The sequence below is a fragment of the Emys orbicularis genome, chromosome 8, assembly GCF_028017835.1.
Source record: "Emys orbicularis isolate rEmyOrb1 chromosome 8, rEmyOrb1.hap1, whole genome shotgun sequence".
NCBI lineage: Eukaryota > Metazoa > Chordata > Testudines > Emydidae > Emys > Emys orbicularis.
In genome coordinates this window covers 32939810-32963006 of record NC_088690.1, presented here as the reverse complement: position 1 = coordinate 32963006, position 23197 = coordinate 32939810, and the positions used below count along the sequence as shown (strand labels likewise).

Sequence of the window (23197 nt, the reverse complement as noted above, 5' to 3'; positions counted from 1 at the left end):
AATTTACACCACATTTAGCAGATATGACATCCACTGGACCAAAGGTCTAAGGGGCTTGCCTACACATGAAGCGTGTGGATCTTTGATCCAGTGGATGTCTTATCTGATAAGTTCTGTGCTAATTAAGACAAGACAAAGATCAAGGGTAAGATCCTGGCCACTATATGCTCTACAAAAGGGCCAGAGTAGCATGAGGGAGGATTCTTCTTAGTGCACACACTCCGGAAAACAGCCACAATGCTGCCTCCTGAAGACCCCTTGTAAGACCCAGCATAGAAACTCCACCTGGACAGAGAGGGGTGTTGGGGCAGGGCTGCTTACACAGTACCGCAGCTCATAAGGCAGGGAGGTCACGGTAATTCAGAAAAGTCTATAGGGCTAAGTTACACCAAGGGCTTCTCTAGCCCCTAGGACAGCCCCAGAATGGCTACAACAGTGGCTTAAAAGTCATTTTAGCCCCACCACCTCCCCGAGTTGCGAGTTTAGTGCTGCACTTCTTAAAGGCCCAGAACAGAATCTCACCCCAAAAGAGGAAGGGTGTGGAATAAGTGACATGTAATCTGACTCAAAGCCTTAGTAATAGTACCTAGTTTCGGAAGGTTTTGAGACCTTTAACACTACAGATGCACTGGTGACCAGAATTCTAGAACTAAAATGAGGAGACTTGCCTTTGGAGTAAACAGCTTTTAAAGAGAGTCTAAAGAGTCCAGCAGATTTTAATCCAAACATCAGATCAGCATGTTCAAATGAGAATAAAATTAAATTAAAAGAAAAGAAAAAGACCTGGGTATTCCCAAAACATGCACTTTCATATGGAGTCTGTTACTTGCCTTCCATTACATCTTTTTCAACAACTTGGACATTTTCAGTTTGGTTGTTGGTCTGCTGTTTGCGCATAGCTGTCTTCTTGAATTTATTCACCATACACTCCTAGAATGCAGGAAACAGAACATCAATTTTAAATGACTGACGTATTTCTCCACCTACACAACACTCCAAATCAGAAACATACTAAATTTTGAAAGTTACCCAGCTGTTTCTACTCTTGATTATTAGATGTGTACATCTCAACTATTATTAGTTCCAAGGGAATGTTCTGGCATAGTGGCTAACAAAGACATTCAAAACTATTAACTTCAATAATGGCTTATTTTGTTAACTAGCTGTGAAGCAATGCTACTTTTCAAAAATTCTGAACTTGCCTTTCTGTTCAGTAGTGTTTACTGTGGACAACCCTTTTCCTAAGTGAAATGATCTAATGAAAAATTAAGTACTTGTTTTGAAGATGATAAATGGTACAATTTAATTTAAACTCCAATATGCAAGTGACCTACAAATCAAGATAATTTAGATGTATTCAAGTTGGCAAGGTCTGACAAAATTCATCCAAGGGTATTTAAGGAACTAGCTGAAGCAATCTCAGAACCATTAACAATTATCTTCAAGAAATCACAGCGGACAGAGCCCTTCCCCACTATCTCCCCTGCTCCCTCCCCATCCCACCACCACTGCTTCCCCTGCTCCCTTCCCCCCCCCCACCATCAGAACCTTTCCTTCCCCCCCTCCTCCCCCCCCCCCCCTCCACCATGGGAAAAGGCTTTGGCAGTGGGGAGGCAGCTGGACACTACACTACTAAAACTTGAAGTGTAGACATGGGAGGCACGGCATGGGCATGTAGAGAGCCATGTAGGGTATATACCCTAGGGGTTCAGGGCACTTACTCTATTCTACGTAAGCCAGGCCTCACTGTATACATTGTATTTTTACTGGTGCTAGCTTTGCATGCCGTGACTGAATTCTACACGCCACTGTCAGTGCACATATAAAGAGGACCATAATTAATTATCAAAGGGGTAGCCGTGTTAGTTTGGATCTGTAAAAGCAGCGAAGAGTCCTGTGGCACCTTACAGACTAACAAACGTATAGGAGCATGAGCTTTCGTGGGTGAATACCCACTTCTTCGGATGCGAACATAATTAATTGTTCTCCATGTCCACTGAAGGTAGGACAAGAAGTAATGGGCTTACTCTAGAGCAAGCAGAGAGGTTTAGGTTAGATGTTAGGAAAAATGTTCTAACTGTAAGGGTAGTTACATTCTGGAATAGCCTTAGGTTGTAGAAGACTCACTGGAGGCTTTCAAGAACAGGTTGGACTGGGTTTACTTGGTCATGCCTCAGCACAGGAGGCTGTACTAGATGATCTCTTGGGGTCCCTTCCAGCCCTACATTTCTATGATGCTATGAACATAATGACTTACGTGCAGAAACTCCATCACTACTTTGTCAAATTTGGTTTGCTTCTGAATATGATCCAATGTTTCCTGGTGAGCAGCACTTTCCAAATGAGCTTCAATGTCTTTCTCTTCAAAGGTTCGAAATTTACAAAATGAGCAAGTGAATGCCATTCTAGCAAGAGAAAAATATATGTTAAAGGTGTTACTGTTCAATAAGTTTTTGTTTGTTTTTCTAAGTCAGTGTTTTTCAAGAATTACCTAGGTGGCTTATGTGGGGACATGTTCAATCCAGCCACCTATGACAAGTAGGAAAGTTTTCCCTAGTAAGTGTAGAAAATTAAGCCAACTTTTTCTATAATTTTTATTAATGACATTTACATAAGAGAAAGCTAAATTTGCAGTGCTATGGTTCTGAAGGTAAGGGCCAAAAGTGAGCTGAATGCAAACCCAGCCAGTGATGTCTATTTGAATTTTTAAATAGGCATGTACTGAACTGTTACTCAACATTTTGTTAACTGTAGAATGAAATAGGTTGGTTAATTTTATTGCTGATATTCAAAAACTCTGTCAGTGTTTAGCAACAGCGAAACTATCAGGTGTGTCAATCTCATATTGGTGGGGAAAGGTACAAACAGCAGGGACAGGAAAGAGGACCAAAAAAAATGGAGACAGTCTGAGGAACAGATGTAGTCAGAGAGCTTTTCTTTCCCTCCACCCATATAATACGTAATCCTATATAATCACAAGACTACCAAAAAAAAAAAAACCCCACTTCAGTCAGAATAAGATCACATCAGGGAGATCTCAATTTATTTTTACTACAAAGCTGAAATCTTACATCAAAATTCCCCTTGCACTCTGGAGAGTTTGAGATCCCGGTATAATCTTAATGAATCCATTTACCTGGGGCACAGTTTAGTGGAATATACTTGAAACTGAATACTCCTCTTATTTACTAAAGTATTCCATTTTTGTGTGAAAACCAGGCCTCCCAGATAATTTGGCACTTTTGTAATGCTTAAAATGGAGACAAATGAAACACAGAATAAGATCAATTCCTATCCTGAGGAGCTTAAGAGGATAGCAGAAATACCCTTTCAGCATGTAGATTCATCTAATTGTACTAGAAACATATGGCGTAGTACTGAAAGATGGTACCACTGTAAAAGATGATTATTTTAACATCTCATAAGCATAGTGGTGTGCACTAATATACTTTCAGAAATATTAATGCTACTATATCTCAAAATGTTTCAAGTACTCTAGTTGAGCAATCTCCTCTCCTCCAAGACAAATTGTTTTTTTAAAAACACTGTTGTATACCTAGCACCCTTTGATGTATTCCTCTATAGAGAGCACCCAGCAAAAGGTGCTACAAGGGCAGGGACGGGTAACCTTTGGCACATGGCCCATCAGGGTAAACTCCTGGCTGGCCGGGACGGTTTACCTGCAGCATCCACAGGTTCGGCCAATCGCAGCTCCCGCTCCAGGCCAATGGGGGCTACAGGAAGCAAAGGCCAGCACATCCCTCGGCCCGCGCCGCTTTCTGCAGCCCCCATTGGCCTGGGACGGTGAACCGCGGCCAGTGGGAGCCGCAATCAGCCGAACCTGCAGATGCTGAAGGTTAGCAAACCATCCCGGCCGTGTGCCAACGGCTGCCGATCCCTGTACTGGAAATAATGATATTAAATAGAAAACAACACCAACAGCACAAACCTGTATCCATCACCATATTTTTCACTGTTTTTCTCCCTTCTACGCCTCTGTTTCTCTCTTCTTGCCTCAATTCGACGTTTTTCCTCCTCTTCACTTTTGACCTCTGGTTTGGTACCTTAACACATAGTGAATTGGGTTTAACACTTTATATCTCCAAAATCCAGAGAGTAGAAAGTGTAATGCTTGACTTCCCCTACCTCTTTAACAACCATCTTTTCTAGTCCCAAAATGTGAAATAAATTCAAGTCATAGTGACTCAATGGCATAAGTTTTGGGTATTTTTAATTAAAAAAAAGAAAAAAAAATCAGTAAACATTAATATTTCAATGCAAGTTTAGAGGTTAAGGGCCTGAATTAAACTCACAAAGTGAGGAAATTCAGAGTTAAAGCCAACCCAACCCCATTTTGCCTAGATACTAAAGGCATTTCCAAGTAAGTGACCAGGAGGGACACTGGAAAATCGCAATCATTCAAACACCCCACAATTTTAGTGTTTCATTGCAATATTTGCTGTTGCATAAAACATAATTTATCATTAAAAAGAAATCAGTCTCTCGCCACCCTTTTTGTTGTGAAGATAGCTTATACAATGAAAATAATTACAAAGATGATCTACAAGGAAAAAACACAATTGTTAATGTTTCTTTTTGATTATTTATGATGTATAGGCATTGAATATCAATTTTTAAATCCTCCCACACACACTTTTGGCTTATAGTTTAAAGATAAATAATAAATCTTCCTGGTTTTTGCTAGAGTACTAGAGTAGTGGAGGATGAATTTTCTTAGCAGGGATAGTAGAATCTTAAGCAAAGAAATTCTGTCAAGTGTTTCTCAGGCATTTGAGTAAGAATATGTTGCCAAGAAACTAAGTTTTAAAATGTCTGACTAAAAATCCCTTCCTTTCTTAACTGCTCAGTTTTCAGTCTTTTACCAATCACAATAGTTCTGTATTTCTGCTCTAGGATTCTAATGAACAACATGTGTTAAAAAAAAAAAAACATTCAGGCCACCGTTCACAAGAAGTAAGAAGGTATAATTTGTTTTTCTTTTTGCAAGTCAACTTTAAAGAAAGGTCATTTCCCCTGAAATGTGTGTCCAGCCAAACAATAACAGAAAATGTGTACACACCCCCATGACAAACTCATCTCAGTGAAGAGAATTTCAAAAAGCTAGCTGGAACCAGAAGTAGTATTAAGTGTTCAAAACATTCATAATTACTTTAGAAGAGCTGTGCTTCCCTATTGGCCTCCAAAGACATTTTGTATTTTATTTTGTGGAATAGGCTCTTCACCCTCCATGTAGGAACTGAACACTACTCTGCTCCAGCAGAAAAGAGAATATCCCCCACCCGTATCATTCTTTTTACATTTCCCAATAAAGCGCTCCAGGGTTAAAATTTTCAATGTGGCACCTTACCTTCAACCCAGAAGATGGGCAAAGGATTCCTTGTTTAACTGCTGCATAAATCATCTGGTATGGAGTTTTGTGGAGTGAAATGGCCTGAGCATCTTACCCTCAAGATCAGCAGATACCTTTAAAATGCCCAGCCTCTCGAGGCCAGGGAATGGAAGCCTTAGTCCAGATATGAACTTGAGTCTCCCACTTTCCTGCATGACATTGCATCCATTTAAAAAGCTGCATAAATTTTCACATGCATTTACTAAAGTGGCATTATTGATGGATCCAGAGATTTGCAATGTTTCATACAGGACCTCATTGGAAAAGCACACCTGCAAAGTAGGTTAACTAGCAGTCCATTCTTTACAATTTACTATTTAAAGTTAATGATTTGCAGTATTATGCATTTATTGAGTGAAAGTCTCAGAAACTGTTCTGCAGATTTCAGTTGGTCTTGTAAGCAGAGTAACCACACAAACAAAAAGGTGTGTTATAGTTTAATGGAAAGTCCATTACACAGTATGAAAAGTATGCCCACAGCATTCCAAGAAAACAAACTTTGTACAATTTGCAGCAATTTTAAAGCATTCCTTGTTATCTGACAAACCATATATACAATAGCAAGGCATATCAGAAAAGGGGATTTCTAATGTAGAACAGGCCTCAGATCCATTTAAAGGCCTGGTAGGCAGAACAAGCTTCCTGTAAACTGAGCACATCTGATATGGAAGCCAGTGACTGAAACTTGGAACAAAACAACGTGGGGTGTTCATATAAACACCCCACGTTTTGTGTTTTGTTGTTCTAAGTTTTAGTCGCTGGCTTCCACATCAGCGGTGCTCACGTTTCAAAGGGGAACCTTTTCAACCTGCCAACATACAGAGAACTTAGTGCTTACTAAATAGCTAGCATGTTCCAGTGAACATGTTCTGGTCACAAGACTGAGGGTCAGCAGACTTGGCTTTTCAATTAGACTATTCAAGGCAGTAAGCCAAGTAAATTCTTCAGACTTTCATCCTCACATTGGAGGGTCAGTTAAACAGCTAGTTATGTTGCACAAACAATTCCACGTCCTCAAGGTCACCCAGACTGTGTTCTCATTTAACTGTATACTCATTTTTGCTGTGAAGTGCCACCGGTTAACAATTTTAAAATGCATGCCTGTGCCTATCCAACTAGATGTACAGTTGCCAGCTAGTATTAACACTCGTTTTTTTAACAGGATATATGCAGACACTATGCACTACAACTGGAATGGAATAGACAAACTGCCCAAAATCACAAGTTTTCAATATGCTAAAATGTAAGCTTTAATTTTTACATAAAACAGATACTTTTTTTTTACTTTAAATATTTTATAAAGCCAGTTTAACTGCCTAAAAGTCTTTCGGTCAAAAGCATTTAAGAAATTCTTCTTCTTAAAAGGTGCACTTCATAAACTCCATCCCAGAGTGTCCCAAAACTATTTTCCAATTCTAAGGATATTTACCTTCGCAGCAGAATCCTTGATAAGTGTCTTCAGCTCTATAAGCATGAAATTAGGAAGAAATTTAAAGAAAATGAAACCACTGACTAAAACTACTCTGTCATTTATTAGTGTTTTGTCTAAAGTCTTGAACATTAGAGAAGTAGGAAGTGTGATCAGAAAAAAGGAAAGATTAACATCCAACTTAGACTCTATAATGTAGATATAAAAGTATTACATAAAATTCATTTCCCTGAATTTAAGCAGCATTTTATAGGCATCAATATTTTTCTATCTTTACCCCAAAGAGACAGTTTCCACAATACTGGAAAGAAAGTCATGAAAATTGCAAAGTACCATTTTGAAGTAAACCTCCATACTGTGTAATTTATTTTCAATTAAGTTGTTACACACCTTTTAATTTCAAAACTTCACAATTCCAGCTTAGAGCACCCTCTACTAGTTATGGCAACTGACAAGAACTAAAACACAGTAGAAAGATTCATAACTGGAGTCAAGTTTCCATTCCTCTGGTTTATACAACAATGCACTTTTTAAGACTTGGCAAGTCTCAACAGCTACAATACAAAATACTATGGAATAGCAAGCATTTATCATGCATCTTTACTGAACTCATAGCATCCTGAGCAGGCACTGATGCATCACACTGCAGTTTTTCCACAGAGGATTGGTATACTGGGAATATGTTTTAAAACAACAAGGATAAAGGTATGCACAATCCCATTCTTACAGCATCAGAGCCAGGCATGGAAAAGAAACCCAAAGTAAGGTTCAATACTTAAAAAGAATGCCCAAGTTCAAGCTGAATGTCTAGGGTTACCATATTTCCACAATCAAAAAAGAGGACATGGGGGGGAGCCCCGCCCTAGCCCCGCCCCATCCACTCCCTCCCACTTCCCACCCCGACTGCCCCCCTCAGAACCCCAACCCCTCCTGCTTCTTGTCCCCTGACTGCCCCCTGCTGAGAACCCCCCACCCTAACTGCCCCCCTAGGACCCTACCTGTCCCCTGACTGCCCCGACCCTTATCCACTCGCATGGGTGGCAGGGTTGTAGAAATTTTGGTAGTGCCCAGAACCGCCCCCCCCCCCACCTGCCTAAGGCTCTGGGAGGGGGGTTGGGTGGGGGGAGCAGGTCTGGGGTGCAGGTCCTGGGCTGGGGATTAGGGTGCAGGAGGGGTGCAGGGTACAGGTTCTGGGATAGAGTTTGGGTGCTGGGTGCAGGCTCCGGGCTGGGGCAGGGGGTGGGTGTGCAGGAGGGGGTGAGGGGTGCACGCTCTGGGATGGAGTTTGGGGGTGGGAGGCGGTGCAAAGGGAGGGGGTGCAGGCTTTGGGAGGGAGTTTGTGGACAGGAGGGGGTGTGTGGGAAGGGGGGAGGGGGTTTGGGAGGGAGTTTGGGGATAGGAGGGGATGCAGGGGTGAGGGCTGTGGGTCTGAGGATGAGGGGTTCATGATGCAGGAGGAGGCTCAGGGCTGGGGCAGAGGATTAGGGTGCGGGGGGATGAGGGCTGGGGCTGAGGGGTTTGGGGCGTTGGAGAGGCTCAGGGCTAGGGTGGAAGGGCAGGGTAAGGGCAGCCTGTCTTCCCATTAGTGGATGGGGGACGCTAGGACCCAGGGGCAGCAGACAGCAGTTGATGCTGGCTCTGGCAGTACAAGCTGGCAAGGGAGAGGCAGGCAGGGAGGGGGGACCCCACGGGGGGGGGGGGAACGCGCAGAGGGGTGGTGGCAGGTGGAGGCTGGGGACCCATCCAACACTCCCCCGCTCCCTGACTGCCCCCCCCCCCCCGGACTCCCCTTACCATTCTGGCTCCACGTGTAGGCAAAACACGCTGCCCGGTGGGTCGGTTTGTGTGTTACACAGGACTGCAGACAGAGGGAGGGGGGAGCAGGGGAGGGCTCTGGCTGCTGGAGGCCAATGGGAGCGGCTCAATTGGCCCAGCCGCCCAATCAGCAGCCGCACTCTGCATGGAAGGGAGGGAGAGAGGCGAGGGAGAAACCCCCCCCCCCCCCCGGACATTTTAACCTTGTTACCATTTCCTCCCGGACGGCTATTTAGAGACACAAAAGCCGGACATGTCTGGGGAAATACGGACGGATGGAAACCCTATGAATGTCAGACTCCCAGGTTTAATATTTGCATTTAAGTGATCCCAAGATCTGAAATTACTTTAAATAATGAAGGGGGATTATTTAATAACAAATTTGCTGTGACACTGTTTGCTTAGAGACAGTCTTCTGCAATACTCATTTAACACACCAACACGACGCCTACTCTCATTTGATAAGCTATCTTCACAACAAAAGAACGAGAAAGTTTATTTAAATAAACAATTTGTTGGAGAAAAAAAAAAAGATACACCTGAATGGATTTACCTTCTACCTATATGTATTTCTAACATGCCCATGACCATAATATCTACACACCAAGGTGGCAATATGATCTATAGTTTTTCAAGCCCCTAGTTAATAAAGTTTTGACTTGTGCCAACACCAAGCCCTAGTAGAGAACTTCAGTGCTGAAGAATGAAGAATTGCAAAACATTACAAATGCCTGTGTCTAAAAAGAGGAAATTAAACAATGCTATTCGTATGATTTTTCATTTAATTACTTACTAGGTAGTTTATTCTGGTTCATCATAATAGGTTTTGTCAGTTTGGGTTTCTTGATAAATGTCCCACCAGGTTTGTTATATGGCTGCTGTATAATTTTTCTCTTTATTCCTCTTGCAGCAACTGCTGCAGAACTGGGTTTGTTATGATAGTCAACAACAATTCCAGGTCTATGCATCCCTCCAAAGTCTCCCATATGCTGGAAATTTGTGAAATCAAGAAAAAGTATTAGTATATGAAATCAACAGAAACAACACAATTGCTACATGTAAATATTTATAAATACATTTAAGCAGATAAAAATCTGTTCTCTGGAACAAAACACTGCTAAATTAAAACACATCAAAACTGGGTGCTTAATGACTTTGTTGATGCTTCACTAATAGATTAAATGTGCACCTAATGAACTGGGTTTCTGCTTATTCAGAACCATTAGTCCAGGCTAGGAGTATGCCTATCAGAATTCATAGCTCAGTACACCTCAGCTCCTTCTCTTTAGAGTCTCTAGTTGATACGTCTGTTCTCTTTTCTGGCGAGAAAGCCATCCAAGTTCTTTAGAACTCAGCTGACAGCCAAAAAGAAGTTTTCTTTGTGGATTTGGGACAAGGAAATAGAGATGACCATCAAGATTTTTCTATTTTGATGGCAACCTAAAAGCACAGAAGTTGTCCGGTGTAGACCACTGACTACTGGAGAACATCCAACATACTCTAGTAATTTTACCCTGTCAGGAGGATTTAAGACAGTGAACTCAGTGAATTTAGGACTTCTTTACAAAATTGCTTTTGGAGGCAAAAACATCCATGCAAAAAGGAGCTGAACAGGTCAGCAACAGGGACAAGAAATTGGGCTAGATGACAAGTCCTCTAATTCCTTTCTGTCTTGTCTCTGAAAGAGACTGTATAATGGTGCAGAAGTCTGGAGAATTGTATCTGTGACAGTCAACTCTTCAGAGGCAATGGAGCAGGGCCACCCAGAGGATTCAGGGGGCCTGGGGCAAAGCAATTTCAGGGGCCCCTTCCATAAAAAAAAGTTGCAATACTATAGAATACTATAGTCTCGTGGAGGCCCCTGTGGGGCCCGGGGCAAATTGCCCCACTTGTCTTCCCCCCCCCCCCCGGGCGGCCCTGCAATGCAGTAATCTGAAGAGGAGGAACCAAGGCGTAACAGCACAAAACTGATCTCCTATTGGCTCATTTACTTGATTAACAGAGGGTAGACAGGAAAGCCCACATGACTGGATGGATGAATCAGATAAGCAGAAATACCTATACTGTCACGAAAACAAAACTAATGTTTTATTACTCAAATTAAGAGTACCTCAGAATCATTTAGTGTAACGTACTATATGAAAAAATATATATTCATAAACGGTGAATACATTTTAAACACACATGGCTGGAATATAGTACATATTTAAAATAGATATATTTACAGTTTTAAAAAAAATAAAAGTCCATGCACAATTTCTCAAGTAATTCCAATGTATCTATTTAATTATCATGGTACTACTACAAAGGTATCTAGCACGTGTGTTTATACTGCATGTATTTAAATTTGATGTGAAGTACATACTTGAATAAACAGTCTTTCCAGGTGATTCACATTTTTACAAGCAAATATTTCCATCATCTATTAAAGGTGCAATGCATTTTAAATATGGTAAGTTGTTTTATATTGTCCTCAAAGAATTCCTTTATGAAGGGTAAAACTGATAACATTAATTTTTAAGAAAAAAAGTTTAGATAAAAGTACTATACTATATTTTTAGACAGAACTTTTAGGTCTGAAACAGTTCTAAAAGGAGGGCATCTGAATTTAAAACCCCACCACTTTCAGTTTGACAAACAGAGGAATATAAAAATTAGAATCTCTTTCAATTACTAAGCTGGACGTTAGCTAGCAGCTATCTGTAGGTTTTCTGGGCTAAATTGATTATGGCAGCTATATTACTTAAGAATATTGGATAAGTAAACCTTTTTAACAAAAAACCAAAACACAGAGGCATTTAGAAGACCCAATACAAATTATTCTCATCTACATTTTAAGCTACAAACAAGCTATATAGTTTACTATAACAAAACTGCTTCATAAAGAAACATGGTATGTTTACAAATTGTATAAGATAGTAAGTTATCTCTAAGGCCTGGTCCACACTAACCCCCCACTTCGGACTAAGGTACGCAAATTCAGCTACGTTAATAACGTAGCTGAATTCGAAGTACCTTAGTCCGAACTTACCGCGGGTCCAGACGCGGCAGGCAGGCTCCCCCGTCGATGCCGCGTACTCCTCTCGCCGAGCTGGAGTACCGGCGTCGACGGCGAGCACTTCCGGGATCGATCCGGGATCGATTTATTGCGTCTAGACAAGACGCGATAAATCGATCCCAGAAGATCGATTGCCTGCCGCCGAACCAGGAAGTAAGTGTAGACGTACCCTAAGATCTAGGCAAAAAATGTTCAGTAGGTGAACTATTTGCACGGAAAAAAAATCAAAGATGGAATTATAAAATTAAGTTAAAGAGACACCATCAACTTAAATATCAATTCTGTCTGGATATTTTTCCCTGTTATAATATCTAAGATTAAACGAACTGAAAAATGTAGAGCATGTTTCTCCAATCTTTCAGCTTTTCTACTTTGTGCAGTCAGTTTCACTGTATCCTATTTGCCTGGCTCTTGTACATAGCAACATGGGAAATGTGTAAGTAAAACAAAATTGGCAGAGGTAGTGGGATAAGTAGATGTAGTATATGAAACTCATTTTAATTCCGTTTTAGATTACTAGATTTCAAGTTGATGACATCCTTTCAAACAATACTTTAAATTTAAGAAAAACCACTATAACTGCTTGCCACCTACCTTTGACATTTCTGCCCCTTTCCCCAGATACAAGTTAGAGTAAGAACTAAGTTAAAAATGAGACCTCCTGTTTGGTCAAGCATGTGTTTAATGAAGAATTAGCTAAAATTTCACCTGCCCATATGAAGAAGAAAAAAAACTGTTTTATGGCATACACAGCCTAACCTTTTATTTTTACATATACATTGCACCTTTAACCTACTCAAAACTTCAAAAAGGTTCAAGTTAACCTTTTATAATTATCCAAGAACTTTCCCACCAGCAAATATGCTAGTGTTTACAAGGAAAAAGGCAACTCCTTTTAACCCCTTTTAGACCAAACCTAGTACTTTTATCTTCACCTTTCAAACAAAAGGAGAGATTTAACAAAACCTTAGCTTATATTGCTCTTTACTTCCAAAACAGAGGGTCTCCGTACTTCTTCATAAATCAACTTCAAAGGGATTACCAGGCTGATCAACCACGACAGTTTGCTTGATCAGAAGTACACTGTGATGAACAGTGTATTAGTTTTAAAGCTGTGGTCTTGAAAGGGTTTAAAAGAGTGACTAGTGAAAAGAATCTGAAAAGATTCTGTACTTACTCCTCGGCCTCGGCCTCTGCCTGTTGATGGTCCTCCAAAAGCATCATAGCTTCTGCTTCCAAATCCACTTTCAGGATAAGCAGGCGTTCCTCTCCCCCGAGAGCCTACAGGTGCAGGCTTCATATGGGGTGAAGAAAAACTGCTGTAGGAAGAGTAACTCTCTCTTCCTCTGTCCTCCATAAACCCAGGCCTCAATTTTGAACGTGAGTAAGGTGCTTCCCAGCTAGACCCGCCCTGGTTTCTACCTCCGAAAGAGTCAAGGCTATTCCGGTAGGAGCTGTCAAATCGACCACCATAACTACCTCCGAAGCGGCTTTGTTCGGGTTCATTATAACCATAGCCAGATCTGTACAGATCTCGCCCACCCAGAGAAGACCCGGAGTCGTAAGACTCATAAGGTCCAAACCTGGAAAAGTTGCACAGTGGGGAAAAAAAAAAAAAAGTAAGCTTACTAGTGTTATACATTTCAAAAGACAAGTTATCAGTTGACATTTATCAACTAAAATCAATGTATACTAGACTGGTTTGTACGGTTGTGTTACTGTTTTTATCTTGATTAGGGCTGGGCAATTCAAGCTGGGACCAGATAGAACGCTATCTGAGTCATTTTCTGTACAAACAATTCTAAAGTTCAGTATGTCTGAACTTTCTTCAAATTAATTTCTCAGCAGTATTTACTAAACATTATTTGAGCCCAGCCCTAGTCTCAGGAAAATAATCACCTGCAGAAGCTCACAGGGTAGTCAAACTGTTTCTTTTTCAAAGTCATGCCTAACATTTTAACAATTAAACAGCATTTAAAATAGCTTAATTTTCAATTGGGAAAATAGGCCAAAATATATTTAGTATTTATAATACAACAGAGGTGATTTTTACACCCCCATAGTTTTACTTTAAAAAACAGAAAATTAGTGATCTATAGTACTCATTTGTATTTTTGGACATTCTTCTTGTAAAATTTAAAATTTTCCAGTCACAAAGATCATGATCACCAATACCCCTCCATCTTTTACTTGTAGACCATTAAGTCTAGCAACTTCAGCATTTGGAAAATCTGTACAAATATGTACATATTACACATGGAGATGGTCCATGGGAATCTCACGGTAGAGTGATAAGTAGCAGAACTCTTTAGTTATTCACTGGGATTTGTTTTGTTTTTATTTTTTGGAGGTAGGGAGGAGGCGGGGCAAGGAATCATTATCATCTCTAACCATGTTGGGAAGGGGAGCTCATTAGTCTCCCCAGAGAATTAAAATAGGGCAATTCCACAGAAATAGGGAAAGGCAAGCCCTTTACTAACAGAAATACAAACTAATAAAACGGACTCAATTGCTTCCCATGTCTATGTTAACATGTACGCCTTCATTTTAAAGATGTTAGTCTCAGAAGACCCAAAACTACACACAAAATGACACTATTTACAGAAACAGTCCATGCACAATTGCAAGGTTTTATGGCAACAGACATTTTAATGTGTTCAAGTCTCCAGTCAACCTCAATCATATACAGATTACTAAATGGTAGGTACATCTTATTCCTGGACCTTTGCACAGATTTTAATTGATCATAACATTTATCATTTGCAAATCCTAATATTTATCAACTAGTAGTCTAACAAAACTGCAAAGTATATTTTCTCTATTCTCCCTACTTGCCCAATGACACTGCAATGGCATTTTCTCTATCTTCCCTCCTGTCCTTGCCCAATGGCACTGCAATGGCTACATACAGTTACCATACAGTAGTCCTGCTACCTCCAGTCGAGGATTCAACTGTGCAAATGAGGATACCAACAAGTTATTACACTTTCTTCTAGCTTTATTTTGTCCCAGTTGAAACTAATCTGCACAGGATTTTAAAACCTAAAATAAACCAGTTGGTATATACTGTATGTGTAAATTTAGCCTGAAAGAGTATCAGGAACACTTGAGCATTAAATATGCAACACTGCACTAGAAATTTTACTTTTAGACCAATGCATCTTACAAAATAGCCCAGAATACGCAATTTTGGTGTAATTAGTACCTGCCAATAAAATAATCTGGACATGACTTTAAGTCATAATACCAGTGAACATTCTCACAATTTACATTAGAATTGAAGGGGTAAACATAGATCCTAAATGTTCCTTGGAAATGGAATGTTGATTCTATTCTTAGATTCAATCTAAAGCACTGAACCAATTAAAACGTTTTACCTATAGACTGCTAAATTAAGAGACACTAAATTAAACCAGTCTAAATTTACTGATCAGCCACAGACTGATGAAAGTCACTAATTACAAAAAGAGCATCGTAAGTTTTAGTTAAAAAAAGTAAGTATGTCATTATGACTGCAAGAATTATCCACAAAGGTATTGATTTGGACTATCAAGATGTCATAGCATAACTTTTCCAGTCTTTACTGAACATGACTTACAGAGAATGGAACTCCATATATATCACACAACATGCCTAAGGAACACTTAAGTTGGAAAAAGATATTCTTCAAAATGTTAACTGGATTTGTTAAGTTCCTGAGACAACTGAATGATTATTTTACCTGTTACCACCACCTCCTCCTCCTCCACCACCACCTCCTCCTCCATGACTCTCCATCCCGTAAGATTGATTTAGATAAGAGTCCATGGATCTTGGGCCACCATAAGCTCCATGTCCATAGTCACGGTCCATTTCTTAAAAGAACAAGAAAGAAACATTTAATAGAAGTTCTCTTTTATTTTGAGAAACAGGTAGAGCTGCATGATGGTATCCAAAGAAGATTTGGTAGAGCATGCAGTTGACATGCAGCTCTTCATCTTTTTGATCAAGATTGTACTGTGTAGTGTCCTTGCTTGTATACAGCCTGTCAAAGACTAATGCTTGGATGACAGTCAGCTAGGTTCACTCTGGGTAAAATGGAATTATTACTGGCTGTAGAAAATACCTGGAATATGGCAATGACAACCCAATAAAGGTTGGTCCACCCTCCACTTTGAAAAATTCTAAGGAAAACATTTTACAAAAATCAAAAAGATGTTAACCCTGTGGACCACAAATTTATCCAGCTCTGGGATTAAGAACCTGTTGTCATAAGAGTGATTTTTAAGTGATCAAGTTCTATGTGGATTGTTAGAGTGACCTCCATATCATATTGTTTGCAAATCAAAATTAATTCTTGCTACCACCAAAAACTTCTGTGATCTATGTTCTCTCATCATAATCATTAAAAAGATTCTGCAAACAGAAGTGAACAGACAGTTTTGTTCTGATGACTGGGCATTGTTAATCAGCCTGGGTATACATGCATTTGCACTCTCCCTCAAATATATATATGTTTTCCTTATGTCCACAATGCTGTCCACAAAACATAAATTTACTTTAAGGAGTGTCTAATCCTTTGGTCACATAAATAATCTTCCAAGCATGGAGAGATGCAGTGAAGAGTCTTCAGACAGACTGGAACATTAGCACTAAAAGTGGTGTGGACTTCCCCCATTTTGCTGCCTGATTCGATGTCAATTTCAACTTCAGAAACATCCAAGTTAAGGTGCTTATTGGGTGTAGTCAAATACTCTATTATTTTAAATGGATATTCAATACAAATAAGGTTTCAAAAATTAAATTTGTAGGGTGACAAAATGTAGGATGACAAAAATGTTTACCATAGTGCCCAAACTGATGATATGAAATGCAAGTTATGTCCCAGTTTCAACATAATCAGCTGGCTAGCTGACAAATCACCCACAGACTGACCATCACTCCCTGCCTGTGCTACCCAGGAGAGGCCCTCCTTCCTGTTTTAAGGTTCATTTAAACAAAGGCAGTGTTTACACAGATATTTCAGCAATTCTCCCACCAGCGGTTTAGCACTAGTACAGGTTCACTAATCGAAGCACTAACACTGATTGGGTGATGACATATTTATTATATTGCCGCAGGATACCGTGCCCATAATGGTGGGATAGGTAAGATAACACACAAGTACAACAGGTGTTGGAAGGAAAGCTGTGTGTCAATAACATCAGCTCAATCTTCAGTGGTATACTGGAATATTGCTTTATTGCAGGGTTTTCATTAACTTTTAAAAAAAGTTTACATATAACTTGTGCTGTCCTAGGAGCATTGATTTTTGCCTCAGCTTGGCCCTCCCTCCTTTGTCCCCTAACACACATGTGCATCAGTGTTCCCTCTAATTTTTCCCACCCATGTGCAGAACGGATTTTGTTATGTGCACTAATACGGAGGGAGAGACCCCCGGGCCCAACCCAGCCCCAAACTTGCTGTGGCTGGGGGACAGGCGCCCCTCCGCCGGCCCCAAACCTGCCACAGCAAGGGGACAGGTGCCCCTCCCCCAGCCCCAACCCAGCTGCGGCCAGGGGAGAGGCGCCTCTCCCCCCAAGCCCAGATGCTTCCATGGGGAGAGAGAACAGGTCCTTTCTCCACACTGTCGCCCTGGGGAACCCCACTACACCCCAAACCCCTCATCCCCAGCTCCACCCCAGAGCCCGCACCCCCAGCCAGAGCCCTCACCTGCCCCCGCACTCCAACCCTCTGCCAGCCCTGAGCCCCCTCCCACACACTGAACCCCTCGAACCCACCTCGCCACCTGAATTTTGTTATGTGCACCAAAATGGAGGTGATGTGATTCCAGAATATCACTGAAGATTGAGCTGATGTTACTCTTTCAGATTATTAATTTATTATAAAGCTCCTTAGAAAAGTTAGCCTTTTTGACATAACACCTAAAAAAAACACCTAAAAATAAGTTTTAGCTTGAAATTGCTATTGCATTATTTTCTGGGGCTTTTTTTTTTTTTTTGAACCACCCACAAAAACACCCACAAATCTGCTGAGCTAATAAAAAGCTCAAGAGTTCGCGAATGCCCAACTAACGTCATCCCTAACAGGGGCCTGCCCTTTCAAGGCATTCAACATAAAATTAGGAAGTACTATGAATATATTTAGAAGCAAAAGGACCAGCATCATTTTCAAGCACAGATAACTGTGAAGTCAAAAGAAAGAAGAAGCAGGGACAGAAAAAGAAAGTTCTTGCTAACACTGATTTGAAACAGCTAATGGAAAAGAAAAACGTTTTTGTGAATAATTTCAATGCCAACCTTAAAGAAACTATCTTTAGAAGGAAAGTTTAAAAATCTGAGCTAAGGGACTCCTCTTGACTGACAATTCCTATATGCAGTGTTGTTGTAGCTGTATTGGTCCCAGAATATTAGAGAGGCAAGGTGGGTGAGGTAATATCTTTTACTGGACCAACTTCTGTCCATTTCAGATGGCAAAATTCGATATCTTGCCATTTTACAACCAGAATTGCCTATAGTAGTCTTAAATCTTGGTTGTGCAATAATAAGTCAAATGTTTTCTGGCAAAAATTGTGTTAAAGTTGACTATGTCCCTTTTAAGACCCCTGTCCCGCAATTAGATCCAGAAAGTCACACCTCTGTGCATACAGAGCCCCACTCAAGTCAATGCCTCATCCATCCATATGGATGAATTTGTGGAATGAGGGTTTATGTGCACATAAAACATTTAGGAACTGAGTTATATGTACAGACATGAGCATATTTAAAATGTGTAACAGGCAACATTCAGGTATGTTCTAGAACATGTATGCACCTAGATCCATTTTCTTTCCAGATTAAAATGAAATTGATTACAGCAGTCTATGTATTTACATTAATTTACTATAGTTTTAGGTAATTTATTCCACAAGCCGCTCCAAGTTTTTACTGTCCCTTCATAATTTCAGACCAAGCTATAGGTCCTAGAAGAATTACAGCAGTCATCAGTCACCCTTTAAAAAGTGCTTAGAACTGGCTAAAAAAATTCCATCAGAAAGAAACTTGCCAAAAACTCAAACCAGACTTAATTGAGGAAAAGGAAAAAGTCCATATACTGTACTAATATGCAGTTTGTGTCCTCTATTGCCACCTACTGGACATTTACAATTTAACTTTCAATCCACACTGCTCTGTAGGGTGAATTGACCCAATCTGGATGCAACAATGGGTCAGGCATCCCCTTCTACAGCACACATGGCAAGGATTAAGTCTGATCCTATACACAGTCTGTGGCACCACAACTGATTTCTTCTAGTACTTTTAAAAAGTGTTCTCTTTTATTTTAACTAGTGCAAAGCGAAGCCATTTTAGAAGCATCTTAAAGTTACATTCTAATGATATGATATATACAACTGACCACTACCCCTCATTCAGAGAGAAAACTGATTTTGGATTCATTTTAATAATGATAAATAATACCATCCAGATCTTTTACAGCGTTTTTCAGCAGATAGGTTTTAGAGTCATCCCATTTGGTTAATGATTTTACTGAATGTTTCAATATTTTAAATGCCCATATAAAAATTGCATTTTTCATTCCAGTCTCTTCCACTGACAATGCACTTTCTACTAAAAAGCTGAAAATTACTAAAGATGGGCATTTTAACTTAATATCAAGATAAAAGATTTTAAACAGGTTATTTTGGCTTCTATAAAATATAATCAAACTTTGGATTTATTGGGAATACATTCAGCCAAAGGCTGAAAGACCATACCATAGGAACTGCGACACTGGGGTCTAGTACTGTTTCGGATAGTGGCTATTTAGAAGTGCTTACAAGAAATCCTGTAAGGAACAATTATGAAATAATCTGCCTATTGAGGGAACATCTTCAAAATCCCAGTCTTTTAGTGGATTGTTTATGTACTGAAGCATAAGGATTTAGAAGACCTAATTTTTTTTTAAAAGCCATTCTAATGTAAGGGTGGATATAGTTAATGAGAATATTGATGTCTAATCCTTTTTTGAATCCATATCTCGTCCTTGTACTTCTTGTAGAAATGAATTCCACACATTAATTATGCATAAAGCTGCAAGTCTGTCACAGCGGTCAGGGATTCCATGACTTCTGCATCTGCGGTGTGGCTGATCCGAGCTGCTTGAGCAGCTGGGACAGCATGGGGGCCAGCCGCACCAGCCGCTGCCCCAAGCAGCTTTCCCCAGGGGATGCCAGAGCAACAGTGGTCCGGGAGCAGCGACAGTGCCCTGGGCCGCCCCGCCCCCTAGCAGCCATGATGCCCCGGGCCACCCCCTCCCTTTCCCCGGAACAGGCGTGGCACCCTGGAGCCCCCTAGAAGCACCTAAGAGTTAGGCCTTGGCTACACTTGCAGCTATACAGCGCTGTGAGGTAAACCTGTCTTCGTGCAGCTGAGTAGGGAAAAGCGCTGTAGTCTGCCCACACTGTCAGCTGCCAGCACAGTGGTGTGGCCACACTTGTAACATTTGCAGCTGTGTTGGGAGCGGTGCATTATGGGCAGCTATCCCAGCATTCACGTGGCTGCAACGTGCTTTTCAAAACGGGGTGGGGTGGACTGTAACAGGGAGTGTGGGGGGAGAGAGAGTGCTTTTTGGAGCATGTCAGCTCTCTATTTTGCAAGTTCTGAACTCCCGGCCCCCTGCTCATTCATTCACTCACTCAAAGCAAGCTGCAATCTGTTTGCTTTTCTCAGTGGTAGGAGCTTTGAAACCGGCACTTGGTCACAACAATGGAGAGGATTGGCCACTTGACAAGGTGATTAGTACAGGGCTGCAAGCGTTTACACTCACACCCGTGAGTCCTAGCCACTCCGCTCGGAGATGTGGAGTACCTGCAGCGGTGTACCCAGGGAGATACAGCGCTGTAAGTGCCCTGCCAGTGTGGACCGGGAGTGAGTTACAGCACTGGGGGAGGCTTTACAGCGCTGTAACTTGCAAGTGTAAGGCCTTGGCTACACTGGCAATTCACAGCGCTGCACTTGCTGCGCTCAGGGGTGTGAAAAAACACCCCCCCTGAGCGCAGCGAGTGCAGCGCTGTAAAGCGCCAGTGTAATCAGCGCCTGCAGCGCTGCACGCTCCCTCGCAGCGCTGCAAGCTATTCCCCTCGGAGAGGTGGAGTACTTGCAGCGCTGCGAGAGAGCTCTCGCAGCGCTGGGGGCGCGACTACACTCGCGCTTCACAGCGCTGCCGCGGCAGCGCTGTGAATCCGCGAGTGTAGCCAAGGCCTAAGTCAGGGGTGTTTATACAAGTCATGGACAGGTACAGGCCGTGAATTTTGTTTATTGCCCCTGACGTGTCCATGACTTGTACTAAAAATACCTCTGACTAAACGTAGCCTTAATTATGCATCATATTAACATTTATTACTTTAATCACTTAAATCTGTAGCCTCATTTTTAAAAACCCTTTTTCATAAAACAAGAAGTTTGCCTTCTCTGAATCATTTATTATTTCAGATCCCTTTCAAGTCATCTCTAAACTAAACAATCCCAATCTTTACGCATATGGAAGTTTTTCCATGCCTGTAAAAGTGGGATGACAACAAACCCTGTTCTATTTCTACTATGTCACTGTGAGTAACAAGAAGCGAGCACAGTAGTACAAGTAATGTCATTCTATTTGTTTCATTATTTTCCATCCCATTCTTTGAATAGCTCAACATTTTATCCCCCCCCCTTTTTTTTTTTTTTGAACGAGCAGAGGTTGCAGACACGCAACTCCTTTTCCTGGCTGATTACAATTAATCTAGATCCAGATCATGTGTGCAGCTAGTGCACGTTATACCCATTCCAGCGAATAACCTTGTTATTATCACCAGTGGCTTCTCAGGCAGATCGCTTTGGACTGGATTTGCTGCTCACACCTGAAACTGACACCATATCGCAAGGGAGCGTCTGGGGAGCCGCAGCTGGGAGCTGGGACGGGTGGACCAGCGTGAATGCCCTGGTGCTGGGCTGCCACGAGGCAGCTATTGCTCCTGTCACAAACTCGCACCAAGGGCCCCTCACTCCCCTCCGGCGCGACCTCTCCCTACGCCGGGCGCGTACCCCGCACCCCACTGCGCCGAGGCTGCTCCTCGGGGCCCGCTTCCCGGGCACAGACCGCCCCGCTGCCCCAGGGCCGGGAGGTGGAGCCGGAGGCGCCCGCTCCCGTTGTACGACACAAAGCGGACGCTGCCATTTTGAGACAGAGGCGGGTCCCGAGGAGGCGGCAGCGGCCGGACTCTCCCCTCGCTCCGGGGAGCGCCCTCACCTTCCCCGTAATCCATGGCAACGGCGGTGGTGCCCTGTGTCCGGGATCGGTGGAAGCCTCCTTGGGACCACGACAGCGGCGACTCTAGCGTCTCTCAATGGCGCCTTCAACCACAACGAGGCTGGGCGGGGCACGGGAGCGACCGCACAGAGACGTCGGTCCTCGATTGGTCACGTTAGTGGCGTCACGTGACGATCTGTGGGCGTGAAGACCATCGAGAGGCATAGAAATGAAAGACAACGCAGAGGGGAAGAGCAGTGGGCGCCGCCATGTCTGCTCCGGGCATCGTTTTTTAGGGCCATGTAGGTCACTGGCTGACTAGTCGGCGGCCGTCTTGGTTTCTGGGGGCGGCCATTTTTGAGTGTGGCATATAGCCTAAGAGCAGGACTTTGTTTATTAAATCACTTTTAAATGCAAAACAATGGCGTGGTTCACTTTGGTTTTTTTTAAGGTATCCAGCCCGTAGAAGGTAGCTGTATTTAATAATAAAAAAAAATACGGTTGTGCGTGCCTTTTAATTTCCATCCATGTAAAGCTTGACATTAGTCACACATAAATAATCATTTAATAAACAAGAAGTGCATCGGTCACCATTTTCTAACATAACTTACATTTACTCAGATCCTTAATGTTTACATTTGTTAAGTTATATAATTCCTTAAATAAATACATATATAGTGTATCCTCTTGGTTAACAAAAAGAAGTACCAAATGTAGTGTACTGGCTAGATTTAGTTGCTAACCAGTGATCAACCATTTTAGAAAATGACTAACCAGTACAAATGCAAAACAAGATTTAAATTGATTTAAATAAAATTCCCGCTTGCTGATTTAAATCAATATACACTGATTCTCTTGCTCACTCCCTCAAACTGAGGGAGAAAATCAGTCCCCTGTTGAAGAACTGCAGAGCTGTTTGGACAGTGGAGTGCTTATTGACCTAATATCTCCACATCATATACTGAACCCAATGTTTTTCAACACCGACTTCTCTATGAACCCAAGGCAAGTTACTATAGCCCTATTACAGGAGAGAGGAAGATGAGACTAACCCAGAACCAGGCTCCTTTTTTTGTACTAAACCAAAAACTAAGTTTTAAAGCAACCGTAAGTATGTATTCTACCCTCGATCTCTACATGGAGGCAATTGAGAATACTCCTGCTCTTGATCTTTGGAAATGGTGGACTGAGGGGGTCATGCACTATAGCTTTTCTTGTAGAGCAATCCTGTTCTAAAAAG

The 23197-nt window shown here is 41.7% G+C and overlaps 1 protein-coding gene across 1 annotated transcript in view; it reads right to left on the bottom strand.

The window, feature by feature from the left end:
- Positions 1–22353, bottom strand: part of ZNF326 (zinc finger protein 326) — a 28991-nt gene extending 6638 nt beyond the window's left edge. Inside the window, exons 1-7 of the mRNA XM_065409200.1 lie at positions 21958–22353; positions 15434–15566; positions 12890–13295; positions 9448–9643; positions 3950–4064; positions 2258–2405; positions 831–930 (exon numbers count right to left, since the gene is read on the bottom strand). Coding sequence (XP_065265272.1) covers positions 831–930; positions 2258–2405; positions 3950–4064; positions 9448–9643; positions 12890–13295; positions 15434–15566; positions 21958–21973 — 1114 coding nt within the window. The 5' untranslated portion in view covers positions 21974–22353. The remainder of the gene's footprint in view (positions 1–830; positions 931–2257; positions 2406–3949; positions 4065–9447; positions 9644–12889; positions 13296–15433; positions 15567–21957) is intronic.
- Positions 22354–23197: the final 844 nt, after the last annotated feature.